This window comes from Sturnira hondurensis, unplaced genomic scaffold (assembly GCF_014824575.4).
Source record: "Sturnira hondurensis isolate 20B ecotype Veracruz unplaced genomic scaffold, ASM1482457v3 Scaffold0001221, whole genome shotgun sequence".
Classification (NCBI taxonomy): Eukaryota; Metazoa; Chordata; class Mammalia; order Chiroptera; family Phyllostomidae; genus Sturnira; species Sturnira hondurensis.
Genome location: NW_028073852.1, coordinates 6082560 through 6096366, shown reverse-complemented (window position 1 = coordinate 6096366; position 13807 = coordinate 6082560). Strand labels below are relative to the sequence as shown.

Sequence of the window (13807 nt, the reverse complement as noted above, 5' to 3'; positions counted from 1 at the left end):
AAAGTTCTGTTCAGCCCTGGAGGAGCTGCCCAGAGAAACTCAAGTTCAGTTCAGTATATCCACTAGGCAGCTGGACACAGTAATCTAGAGTTAAGGGGAGAGGTCAGGACTCAAGACATGTTCGGTAGTCATCACTGTGTTAGGTGGTGTTTAAAGCAGTAAGCCCAACGAGTTTGCCCTGGATAAAAGTGAGGATAAATTTAAAGAAGAGAAGCCCTTTAAAGCAGAACAAGCCCTGCAGAACTTACAACATGTAAAGATCACGGAGAGAAGTTAGCAAAAACAAGTCACAAAATCAGGGGAGCATAATGTTGAACATCACTGTTCTCTGAGCTGCACGGGTGCACATCCAGCTGCCTAGTGGATGTCTCTACTTGTAAATACAAGCACCCCAAACTCCGCATACATAAAGCAGTTAATTCCCACCTTGCTCCCAAACCTGTTCCTTTCCCAGTGTTTCCCGTTTCAATAAACAGCACATCTACGCAACTGCCCGGGCCCGAAACCTACCTCCTGCCCAACTACCTCTGCCATTCAGCCCAGTCCTATCCGATTTCCCTCATTACTTCTCAGACCTAGCTACCTCCCCCGCATCCGGTCCATGTCTGCACTCAGACCAGTACTTCTCACCAGCCTACCCCTGCTGTCGCCTGTCCAGCCTCTCCACAAGGCAGCTGTAATTGTCTTTCAGTGGATGCCACTCAGGTCAGGCCACTCCCTGCTTAAAATCTCTTAATGACTCCCTATTTGGAGACAGGGGAACATAAAATGCAAGGACCTTCTCATAGAGCTTTTTTAGCTCTCCCATCTTTTTTTGGATGCCCATCTCTGAACCCCTGCCACCAACCACAATGCAACACATACACTTCTCAAGCACAGAGCCTATTCCTCTCTTAATTACCCTATTTTGCTATGTACAATGTGCACTTTTTTGCCCAAATTTTGAGGGAAAATAAGGATGTGCGTTATACATGGGTAATACTAATTCCATTAACTATATAAATGTTTTTAATTATTTTATTTATGTTTTTGTATTAGAAGTGTAATTCTAGCCCTGGCTACTATGGATGGCTCAGTGGATTGAGCACCAGCCTGCAAACTGAAAGGCTGCCAGTTCGATCCCCAGTCAGGGCACATGCCTAGGCTGAGGGCCAGGTCTCCAGCTGGGGATGCATGAGAAGCAACTGATCATTGTATCTCTCACACATCAACGTTTCTCTCTCTCTTCTTTCCCCTCTAAAAAATAAATAAAATCTTTAAAAAATAAAAATAATAAAAGCGTAACTCTAGAAAGCAATAATGATACCCATATGCAAAATAATACCCTGGAATACAATAATTGGTTTTGTTTCTAAACATAAATAAGTACTTGAATTTAAAAATTAAAATGATTTTTTTTCCTTAAAGTTTGGGCCAAAACCAAGGGTGTTCATCATACAAGGCAAAATACAGTAATTTGTTCATGTCACTAGTTTTCTACTGAGACCACCACTTCCTCAACCCCAGCCTCATTATTTGGCCAATGCCTACTCTTCCCTCAACGCTCACCAAGCCCTCCCAGTCCCACAACTGAAGAAAGTGCCTTTCAAATCGGCCCTCAAAAGTACCTTGTGTTCATTCTTACTGGACCACTTATCACACTGTATGTTATATCTGCGTGGTGGGCAACACCCAGCATCTGGTAGGGCACCTCTCCTAGGTTGCTGGTAAGGGAGGAAGAAGCAGTTTTTATTCAATACCAAACACCACACCGCGCACCCTCACTGGATCCTCACTCTCCTTCCCCAGCCCTTAGACTCCCGCATGCCCAGCATCTAGAACACTGCCCTACGTGAACGGTCCTCCATTATACACTGGAAGTGACTATCAAAACCACCTGGTGAGCTTGACATACAGAGTCTTAGTCCTACATCCCGACACCCCCCAAGTTCTGAGCCAACAGACCTGAGATGAGGCCCAGGAATCTGTAATTCTGACAACTTTCTCAGGTGATTCTGATGTGCAACCATTCTTTAAAAACTGCTATTCTAAACAGAGTAGAAGTTCAATAAATGATGTTGGAAGTAATATTTTACTTTAATGAAGTAGAATTCATTTCCTAATTCTTCAGGGTTAGAATCTGCTATAACTGAATCCTGAGTGTAACAAAACAATGCACTAAATGTACACAAATCCACAAAACGAGCAGCCTTTATTGCAGTATTACAAAACACTTTCCATTTTGGCAATATTTTACAACGCACGTAGCTTCAAGGGTTGGGAAGGAGGAAGTTGGAAACTAAAGGGGAAAATTTCAACAAACATTACTAAAAGAAAAACTGTCCCAGCCCCACCCACCCCCAAATAAAATTCCAGCTGTCACTTAATTTCACTACCCAAGAAGAGGCCACGAGGGAAGCAGCAGGCAAAACTCTGGCAATTTCACTACGGATCATGCCAGAGACAAAGGAACATTCAAAACAGTCATCAGTACGGTCGGTTGCGCTGATCATTTCTGTAGTCGTTTCTAGGAATGAAAAATAAAGAGCCAGACTAAATTCGAATTTTCTACCAAACAGGGGTAATCAAGCACTTCTTCAGGGTGCTGGTGACTGGTATCATCAGCCTGACAATTTCTGCAAGGATGGCACCATACCTGATTTATTTCTCTACTCCTAGAGGGTGCATAATACATGTCTTAGGAGCTTTAAGACCCATGAAGTTCCCAAAAGCAGTTTTACTATCACCAACTAAATCTCTTAAAAGCTCCCTCCTAGAGTACGGACTCCAAACCCCTGTGGTATTTCAGGTCACAGACTATGCCAATTCCAGCGCTCTGGACAGACCACTGGCATAGTGGGTCAAGCAAACAAACACTTTCATGTAGAATTCTGGACCTGCCACTTAACATGTGACCTTGGAAAAGTTACTCAATGTTTTTAACTCTGCAAAAACCTACTTCATGAGGTTGACAGGATGACTAGAACTAAGATACAGGGTGTGGCAAAAGCAGGTTCACAGTTGTTATGGAAAATAATACCATACTTAATAAACCGTAATACACAATAATAAACTCTTGTGTTTGGCATACTCCCAACCATAAACCTACTTTTGCCCCACCTGGTATATACAGACACTTTCACGGGATCTGCCGTATGCTAACAAGTATTTAATAGATGATGATAATTATTACTAGCTAACAATTACACAGTACTTACTGTGGGCCAGCAACTTTTACGCCATTCTCTAATACAACTCCATGAAGGAATTATCACCAGCCCCACTGTACACACAGCAGCACTGATGCTCCGAAGGGGTAAGTAACTTGCTGAAGGTCATACAGCTGGTAAGCTGTGGAGCCAAGATCTGAACCCCATCAATCTGTCTCCAAACTCCATGCTCGTAACCATACGCTACACTAATTCTAAGTACCCGGTACTAACTCTGGCATGCAAATACTTAGTATAATAACTGAAATTTCCTTCTATCACTGGTTATTCATTTCTTTTCTGCCTCTACACCATTCACGTGCAATGCACAACACACTCCCATTGCTACCATTAATGATTTTCATCTGGAAAAGGTGTTACCAGAATCACCAGAGAACCACCGCAGGGTATACAGCACGTGTGACTGGAAAAAGCACACCACTATGAAAGGTGTGTTCTCCCCACCGCTTAGATTAAGAATCCCTGATTTACACAGTTTCAAGTTACCCCTGTATCTCAAGTACCTTTAGCTATGAGAATGAACAATACACACATTCATATAAAGATATATGAACAAGATATAATGAACAAGATATAATGGACCCTCCCCATCCTGACAGAACTACCAATGGGGAATTCAAGCTCCAAGACACTGAACAAGGAAATGCGACAAAAAGGCTCAGACATGCACACCGAGCAGCAGTGAGGTAAAGGGTGTATTTGACACTCACCTTCCTCCCATTTTGCCTCCATAGCCACCTCGGTCTCCTCCATAACTGCCACCACTCCTGTCTCCTCCGTAGCCTCCACTTCGGTCTCCACCATAGCCACCGCCACCACCACGGTCTCCTCCATAGCCGCCTCCTCGGTCCCCACCATAGCCTCCTCGGTCCCCACCATAGCCTCCTCGGTCTCCACCATAGCCGCCTCCTCGGTCCCCACCGTAGCCTCCTCGGTCCCCACCGTAACCTCCTCGGTCCCCGCCATAGCCTCCTCGGTCTCCACCATAGCCGCCTCCTCGGTCCCCACCGTAGCCTCCTCGGTCCCCACCATAACCTCCTCGGTCCCCGCCGTAGCCTCCTCGGTCCCCGCCATAACCTCCTCGGTCTCCTCCATAGCCACCTCCCCGGTCTCCTCCATAGCCACCTCCTCTGTCCCCACCATAGCCACCCCCACTTCTGTCTCCTCCGTAGCCACCCCCACTTCTGTCTCCACCATAGCCACCTCGGTCTCCACCTCTGCCCCCACGACCTCTGTAGCCCCTCTCTCCACCGTAGCCTCTTCCCCTGAAATCTGCAAGACAGAAATGCAAACCAATGAGGTCAGCAAACTAACAGTAAAGTTTCCTAAATGCTTGTTCGAAAATAAATACCATGTAGACGCTATTAAAAGGCTGACCCCAAAAGCTAACCCACCTCCTCCCGAGGGACGCGAATCCTCTGGTCTAGGCTCATTGCACTGATTGCAAGAATTCCTCCGAGCAAAGTTCATATTTCCACATGACCTGAGAAAAAAGGAAAACAAAGATGCTCCTCAAAAGCTTCCAGTGACTTCAGAACCCGCCTTGCACCTTCCAACCTCAATCCTAACTTCTGCTCCCACCAAAGTAAATGGGATACTCACGGATTAGGGCAAACCCAGTCCCCACTTTTGGGGTCTCCACCTCTCCCCTGAAAGCCTCCACGGCCTCTATATCCTCCACGGCCTGGGGGATATGGGGAGAGAAGAAACAAGTATTAGCAGCAGACATGAACAAAGCAGAGAAAAAGTACCAGCTGGAAGAACTAAGGGCATGAGCCTACCATGAACTGGACAACATGTCCCTTATGGTAGCCTCTGTGATTCTCTGACTTGGGGCTTTACAGAGTAAATGCAAGAAATGTGGAAAAGACCCCAGACACACTTTACAACGCCAGTAACACACTGAAAAACTTTTCTGTAATACCCTCCTTAGTTTAACTCATAAACTGGTCGGGTTGGGTACCTAATTAGGTATCATAATGATCGGCTCCTGATTCTAAGGTAACAAACTGCTCTACAGTCTTCCAAAGGATTTTTAGAACCTTCTCCCACTACTCTCTTAGGTACCATGACACCTTACTTCCCTAATCTACTTAATACCCTCTCACCATAACGCAGAAGGAAAAACAACAAAGGAGAGAAAGAGGCAGCATCAAGTTCACCCTTTGTACAATATCCGGGCCAGTAAGCAACAAGCATCTTACCTCGTCGTCCACCTCCGCTTCCACCTCCTCTCATAAATTCAGGTCTTCTGGTGGCAAAGGACACTTTAATGATGTTGCCATGAAATTCTTTCCCTAAAAAAAGGAAATGATTTTCAAGAAAAGCTACGCCAGCCCTGGCTGGGTTGTTTAACTGGTTGGAGCATCATCCCGTAAACCGAAAGGTCATGGATTTGATTCCGGGTCAGGGAGGATACAAGCAGCAACTGGCTGGCATCACTCATATGGATGTTTCTCTCCCTCCCTCCCCCTCTAAAATCAATGAGCATACCCTGGGGTGAGAATTTTAAAAATATAAAGAAATGCTACTCCCTATCTCCACTTCTCAACAAAAATGGTAAACTGTGTTGAATATTTTTAATTTCAGAGGAATAACTGACATGTCCTCACGCAAATTCAAACATACTAGTGTTCCCAAAGAGCCAAGGTAACAGCAAGGTGATGGGGCTCGACGGATCAGTACAAAAAAGAACACAGACGTAAGGACACAGAAGGTATCACGATCTCATCTCGGAAGAAATAAAAATATAAAATTATGTTTTGGAAAACACAGGCGAATTTACAGTAACATGGGGAAAGGACTGCATTAAAACATTAAGTGAAAAGAACACGAAGTCCAAGGGAAGTGGCTGTACGGTCACCTCCTGGACACCTGCAGCACCCGCAGCACGGCTGGCCAGCTGACCGAAGGGCAGCCTGTGGAATTCAGAAGCAAGGACGGCGAGGGGACTGTAACAACGAAGGAACTGGGAACTGTAAGGAGGTCTCTCGGGCAGAACCCCAAAGAAGGAGAGTCACAGAACACAATTAACAGAATAAATGCTGATGGTAATGGCACAACTGACTTCTCGAAATTCCTGACAAGGATGGCGAGAAAAATGAAGGACGCAGACAGTGAAGCAATGAGAGAAGCAGTCCATGCGTCTGATAGGATGGCGAGGGCCCCATCAGGGCAGTGGAGCTTCGCCTTGTGACCACGAGCCTTGGACAGAAGGCAACAGATGAGGCGGTTGATGAAATGACCCAGGAAGCAGATATTGATGGTGATGGTCAAGTAAACTACGAAGAGTTTGTACAAATGATGACAGCAAAGTAAAAACACTGTACAGAATGTATTAACTTTCCTGTACAATTGTTTACTTGCCTTTTCTTTCTTTGTAATTAATGTGTAAAAGGTTTCCCCTACTGTCACAAAAACACGCATGTATTCCAATCAGGACTTCCTTCCTCCACGTCTTCTTGCCTAATCTTACTGTCATTGTCCTGAAACCTTACTTTAGAAACTGACCGAATAACGTGCTGCCCGTGGCTTACTCTGGATACATGCAAGCCCTTCCGCACACCTAGACTTAGATGGACTTGAACAAATGAGGGAACGCAGGGGTTATGCCTTTTTCAAAAGAGCTTCTTCTAGAACTGGCCGCACATGGCTGTTGGAGGCGTGGAGCTGTGACTCTGTGTGGATGTGGACAGTGTGCAGTGTGCGCTCAGAGCTGCCCCACCGGGCAGTGTCACCGAGGCACTGTTGCAGAGGTTTTCCGCACTGCTGGTCCTGTCCCAGAGACATTTTCTTTCATTGTTACTAGCTTTTAAAACTCTGCTTAGCCACTTAAATAAAAATCTGCTTATGACACAATTTGCCTCAAGTCCATTCCAAGTTGTATTATTTATTTTCCAATAAAAAAGTTTTACCCCCACCAAAAGAACACAGGACAAAACTACATTTGGAATGTAATGATAAAACTATTTTTAAAAAAGTTTTAAAAACCGGAAGTTAATAAAAATATTTTCAGTGGTTATCTCTGAATAGGGGACTATAATTGTTTTAACTCCTTTTTTCTATTTTCCCAAACTTTCTCATTTTCAGGGGTGAAAAAAAATCTTACTATTTTTTCTGTGTATTAACCCTGTATTTGAAAGAAAAATTAATCTAAATTTTAACAGAATACAGGGTTGGCCAGGCCAACCCTCTACCCCAGATCAGGGAGGCCTGAAGCACAAGTCATGACACAAGGAAACAGTGTAGACAAAAACAAGAAGAGAGCGCATCTCATTTCTCAAGGTGAGTAAAAGCTCTGGCCTGTATTCTTAATAAAATTCGCTATGAAATTAAACATGAAAATGACCACTGTCTGCCAAAATGTATTTTAACTTATTTTAACTTCGAGAGTAGAAAACATTTATCCAAAAAGCACGCTGAAATTCTATGAATGAAACATACCATCAAACCAGTCAATGGCAGCCTTAGCTGAAGGAGGGTCATCAAATGACACTGTCGCCTCTCCTTTCGGCTTCCCCGTGTCCTTGTCTGTGTACAGATTTATCATTGGTTTTCCAGTCTTCTTGTTTGTCTGAGGAACAGACAAGCTGGGGTTAGCATTTTAAGAAAAAGTGATCAAGAACCATACAATGTATTGTGCTAAAGAAATTCACATATCCATGCTACAAAACACTATGTACCTTTTATTAAAAAGGAATGCACCTTCAGACACATAAGTAAAAATGATACACAGGATACACTGTGTATCTGTGTATAATTCCATTAAACATACAAATTATACAAATATACACCTTCTAACCCAAAAGAGGCCAGGAAGAACGCCCACTGTGCTAATCAACAGATTACCACTAACGCTGCACACTGGGTCAGGCTGGGACGGGAGTGGAAGACAAGGGAGAATGTTTACGTAATCACAACTAGGAATTTTTTACATATTTCATTGTGTAATTAATTTAACTTCCCGAGAGTGAAAAAATGAGTAATTTCACAGACATTAAAACAAGACAACTGTCATTTCAGGTAAATGAAACACTATGATCTACTAACACTGCTCTGAATGCTGCTTTCTAGTTGAAGAGGTGAAAAATATTGCGTCGGCCAAAATGCCCATACATTTTTCCTGTACAATAAAAGACACATTTTTCATCTCCACCAAATTTTATTGACTTGAATATTTTGAGTATGTAGGCTATCTCCTGCTATTGTTTTCTGGTGGGTAGAGGCCACGGGTGCTGCTAAACACCTTCCAATGCATAAGACAGCCCCACAGCAAAGAATTATTTTGCCAAAATGTCAGTAGTATCAAGAAACTTTGCAAACCACTTCTGACACATTTGATCAGTCACAGTACCTTCTGCATACACTGCGCAAATCTTTTCTTTGCGTTTCAGTTGCGTTTTACCTTTCTTGAAATAATAAATCATAATACTCAAAAAACATTGCTTATTTTCTTCCATCTTCAATATTAAAATGGCTGCACAAAAATTCACCTTTTTCAGTAAGTTTTTTTTAATGCACACTGATAATGACAGCTGTCATAATATAATCTAACGAAAATATTTCAAATGAAGTTAAAGACAACTAAGCACTACTAGAGCCATTGTACGGAAAAACTACATGAACTTTTTGGCCAACCCAATATCTGCATGAAACAAATAGTGCACAAGACACTTAAGTAAACAATAAAGTTATGAAATAAAGCATTATATACTAGGCTAATAGATACCACAAACATGGAATATCAAAACAAAAAGTACTTTAGTAACAACTTGAGTTTGCCTATAATCATATTTTAGAATCTATAAAATATTCTCACAATCTCATGTGGTCTCACAATTGTAGGAGCTAGTCAGAGACTATTTATACAACCCCACAATTGAAAGCTAAAGCTGTAAAAGGTTGTGGAAAGGTAAACACAATCAAGGAATAAAATCATCATATATTTAGCAAATGCCTAGAGAGAAGCCTTACTAGAATATAGGCTTATTATCTACCCTATACTTATTAACCAGAGTATGTTAACAATTATGAGACTTTTAACATAAGCCATACTTTTCACTCACCTTGATAATTCCTATCTGTTTAAAGAACTCCCCCACTTGGTCTGTAGACACACCCTCCCCAAGTCCTTGCACAAAGATTGTGTTGTTATCTGAATTATCAGATTCTGAATCTAAGGGAAAAAAAATTATGGTTAACTTTACAAATTCCTTGATTTTACTACATCCTGCTTAATAATCAACAATAATTTGCCCTGGCTGGTGTGGCTCAGTGGATTGAGCACGGGCCTGCGAACCACACGATCGCAGTTCGGTTCCCGGTCAGGGCACATGCCTGGGTTGCAGGCCAGTTCCCAGCAGGGGACTCACGAGAGGCAACCACACATTGATATTTCTCTCCTTCTCTCCTTCCCTTCCCCTCTAAAGATAAGTAAATAAAAAAATACTAAAAAAAAACCCAATAATTTATTGTCCAATATTCAACTGTTTCTATGACCAAAAAAAGGACCAATATAAGGAAAGTCTTATGTACATATGCAAGATGGTCACAATAGTTATTTGGTCCATTCTTACAACTAAACTTCAGATCAAGTGGATCAAGGCCACACTGTAAATGCAGAAGGGAGATCATGTACATCTCACTTTTCAGATCAGATAGAGAACTCAAACTCACGAAGAGATGGAGGGTTATAAATTAGCACTCCTTTCTTTGGAGAACTTTAATTTTTTATGGGTAATCAACACTTTTAAGACTCTCTGGTAGACAAGTCCCCCAGTCTGACACTTCGGACTTCTAAGCAAGCCAAGCAAAACTGGTGGTCTCCTCGCTCACTGTAGCAGCGCTGTAATACCAGAGGGTAGGGGCACCTTGACACACACCTTACCTTACATGCACACTTTTGGATTAGTACAACAAAGTAAAAAGATGTAAAAAATTCAGTCCATCAAGGGATAATTCAGAAATTGCCTTCCATATACTTTGGCATCTTAATAAAAACAAATGTTCTGATTTCAATATATATTAATCTCTAAATCATAACTTTCAAAAAGCTCCATGTAGCCTTGAGTTTCATTTAAAAATAAAAGCCATGCCCTGACTGGTGTGGTTCAGTGGACTGAGCACTGGCCTGGGAACAGAAGGATCACTGGTTCAATTCCCAGTCAGGACACATGACTGTGTCACAACAGGCACCCCCAATAGGGGGCGTGTAAGTGGCGACCACACCTTGATGTTTCTGTCCCTCTTTCTCCCCTCTAAAAAATAAATGAAATATAAAAATAAAAAATAAAATAAAAATAAAAGGCACATGAAACCAGTGACTTCCACCTAGAGTAAGACAGTTCTCTAATGTATATGAATCCGGGTTCCTTAGGCCCACTATGGAGACTACCAATCCAAAGTAGTACTTTCTTACAGCTTTTCTACTTCTAATTCCTCAATAATACAAATTCTTTCAAATCTGATTTGTAGTGATTAAATAAATAACACTAATTAGTAGTAAAAAATCAATTATTTCTTCACAAAAGAAAACACAGACATGGGAAAATGCAGACAGCAATTCGCCCAGCAAACTCCCCATGCATTTTTCTCGTTGGTGTGACTTTCCAAGTAAAGCCCCCCGGTTCTGGCAGCACTATCAAATTACATCTTCCTCCTGAACTAACTCCTCCAAACACACACTTTTTTCCCTGAAAAAAGTGGAAAACTAGCATTCTCTTAATAGCAAAGTTACAAACTACCATAAATCTTACCAGCATCTGGTCTGGGGCCATAATCCCTGTGACCTAAGATGGAAAAAAAGAAAAAGAAAAAGAAAGCTATTTAAGACAACACATTAGAAATCATATAACATTAATAATAACCAAGGCATGAAAAGTCAATACTTCCAAAATCCTCGAAAGTCAACCATCAAAGATTTACAAAGTAAATATATAAATTAAGTTCTACAAAAAGTTTAAGAAATCAAGATGAATGTCAGTATTTCCTTAAACGTGTCCCGAACAACACCTGCCACTTTGGCATTATGCTACATCATTTCTGTTAAGCTCTGGTTGTGAAGGCTTATCGGAAAACCCTAACAATTTAAAAACACCACGTCAGCTACCTTTATTAAAACAACGAACTGTCAAAACCCAGTGGGTCTTATTCATTGGTCACCACAGACTCTGTCATGCAAATTCACTGTGTAGAAATCCATTGGACTGAGATCAACTAAGGCTTTTTAATGTTTTCTTTGATATATATATATATAAAATCTTTTTTTAAAGCACACAACACATACCAGCCTCAACAGAGTAAGTAAGAAAGGGCTTAGACTGCATCTGCAAGATACTGGTGGCTTTTAGATTTATATAGCATTTCCACTGAAACATTTTGGGATACTCAGCACTTACCACCAAAATTTTTGAAGCCACCGCGGTCACCACCACTGCAGAGGAAAAATTGAAGAAATGATTTCTTCCTTAAGTCTCTAATGTGCTGAGCCCTGGGCTCAGTCTACACTTAACTGTCACAAGTAGAGCACCTAGGAAAACAGCAGCACCTCTAACTTTCCAGTCAATTCCATTTCATAGACTTCGAAATGTTGTTTTCACCTAAGTGTTTTCCCAACGAGCTCTCCACATGGATGCCTTTGCAAGTGTATTACAGAACACACCTAATACACTTACTTTAAAGTCTTCCCAACCCCAAGCAAAAGGGGTACTACTCAAATCATAAATCAAAATTGGAGGCACGGCATGAAGAATGCTAGAGAAGACATTCTTTCCAAGGAGGTATTTTTTTTAAATATGAAAAGAAAAAAAAAAACAGAAGAACGATATAAAGCAAGGCTAAGATTTAGATAGAATAGGAGAGGTAAAAAACCGAGTACTGTGTTCTACTGTGACATCAAATAGTGGGTTTTAATGAGATGTAGAGAAAAAATGAGGTACAAATGTGAAAGTAAACCTGAATAAAAGAAGCCTTAAAAACTGCATATCATTCTAAAAGCTGATAAAATGAGTACTAAAAAAAAAGCTTAACTTAAAACTGCTCTCCTACCCCATCCCCATGATAATGTACTAGGTCTCTCCCCAGCAGAGCTACTGAGGTTCCTATTGTCCCATGTTCTAACACCTGTCAGTAGACCATGCCAGAGACAGAATGCAATACACTCCAATACTGCAGCTTCCCACAAGATCACTTATTTGGCAAACTTCCACTGGCAGATAAAAGTTAATGGTCCTTGTGTGCAGTTTTACATAAGAAATCTAAGATCTCTCTTATCAAGAAACTCTTTAAAAACCCATGCACTGAAAACTTGTTTCTCTTGATTGAATAAAGTAATCCTCTAAGATTCAAGTGCTGAGATGGAAATAAAAGCACCTGAAGTTTTCAGATGCTGAGATCTAATCTACTACCATAACCCAGTAAACTAGTCCAATATACTCAGGTCTTTCTACTGCTCAGACCGCCTCACTGGGGATACCCCTGCCCTCTGGGTGGCTTTTCTAAGCCGCCCCAAGAAAAGCCACTCCGACTAAGTGAGAAAGTATTTCTCCTTTATCATTAGTCTTTTCTACTAACTTAACATAAAACAATTCTACCTTGCATTCAGCATAGATATGGATACGTATTAATGCATCTTAACTTGCTATTTATTCTGTTTGATTTTTCAGGAAGCCTAAAAAGGCGAGTGAATAAAGCTATGTCAAGGCTATGCAGACAATAAGACACTCAGGTCCTTCATATACATACAGTTTTCCATTGAGTCTCTTAAGACCAGTCTTCTAAGCCCTCCCTAAACTTCTAAATGACCTGTATATCAACTCTTTAGGGAAGGGAAGCCAAAAGAGTTCTTGAGATTAAACCACTAAAAATCTTATTATTAGAAACCAAAATATCTCAGCTGTGAACATCTAATGATCAAAGATGATCACTGGAATTCCAAACAATGCTGAGAAAAGAACCAGTGAAAATATTTAGTTCACATTCCTACATAAGGAAGTTCAAGTCCTCAGGATAAAGAAGATTTTTTTAAAGAAAATTTCTACAAGTTAAGTACTGAAAGAAATACCTCTTAATTATTCTGCTGTCATCTTAACTGAGTACTATATTGTTTAACTGGCCAAAAGGTAGAGAAAACATGTAATTTCATACATGAGCAATTTCCTACAATTTCTATTCTGGCCAGCAGTATCATTTTTGCACAACTTTTAAAAAGTACATATCACTGCAAAATAAAAGGGATATAAAACCAATGACATTTGAATATGTTTATAGTTCCCTATTCCTTCGTATAGTGACATTTTAACATAAGCCATCTTTACTAAGCATTTCCTTTGAAAACACAGCAGCTGAAGAGTTCTACACAACAGCCATAAATATGAAAACACCTAGTGCATTTGCAAAAGCACTGTTCTTCAAACTGAGAGAATCAGGGCACAGTCTTAACCATCACTAATCAGTCTTGAAAATCTGGACGAGTTGTTACTTCTCCCTGGGCTTCAGACCCCTCCCTCACAAAATACGGGCCCCTAACCCTGCTACTCAAAGGGCCATCCGTGGAACAGCAGGATAAGCAGGGCCTGGAAATGTCTCAGAAACGCATGATC

At 41.2% G+C, this 13807-nt stretch overlaps 1 protein-coding gene and 1 pseudogene across 8 annotated transcripts in view; one reads left to right on the top strand and one right to left on the bottom strand.

The window, feature by feature from the left end:
* Positions 1–2172: 2172 nt before the first annotated feature.
* The window catches only part of TAF15 (TATA-box binding protein associated factor 15), a 30260-nt gene continuing 18625 nt past the window's right edge, over positions 2173–13807 (bottom strand). For 2 of the 8 annotated variants that reach the window (XM_037066868.1, XM_037066899.1), the window contains exons 8-16: positions 11606–11640; positions 10964–10996; positions 9275–9384; positions 7653–7782; positions 5414–5506; positions 4812–4893; positions 4604–4692; positions 3920–4481; positions 2173–2506 (exon numbers count right to left, since the gene is read on the bottom strand). In XM_037066868.1, coding sequence (XP_036922763.1) covers positions 2467–2506; positions 3920–4481; positions 4604–4692; positions 4812–4893; positions 5414–5506; positions 7653–7782; positions 9275–9384; positions 10964–10996; positions 11606–11640 — 1174 coding nt within the window. In that variant the 3' untranslated portion in view covers positions 2173–2466. The remainder of the gene's footprint in view (positions 2507–3919; positions 4482–4603; positions 4693–4811; positions 4894–5413; positions 5507–7652; positions 7783–9274; positions 9385–10963; positions 10997–11605; positions 11641–13807) is intronic. The other 6 variants (XM_037066875.1, XM_037066887.1, XM_037066896.1 and 3 more) reach the window with 6 other exon arrangements.
* LOC119002364 (calmodulin-like) lies at positions 5812–6706 on the top strand (annotated as a pseudogene).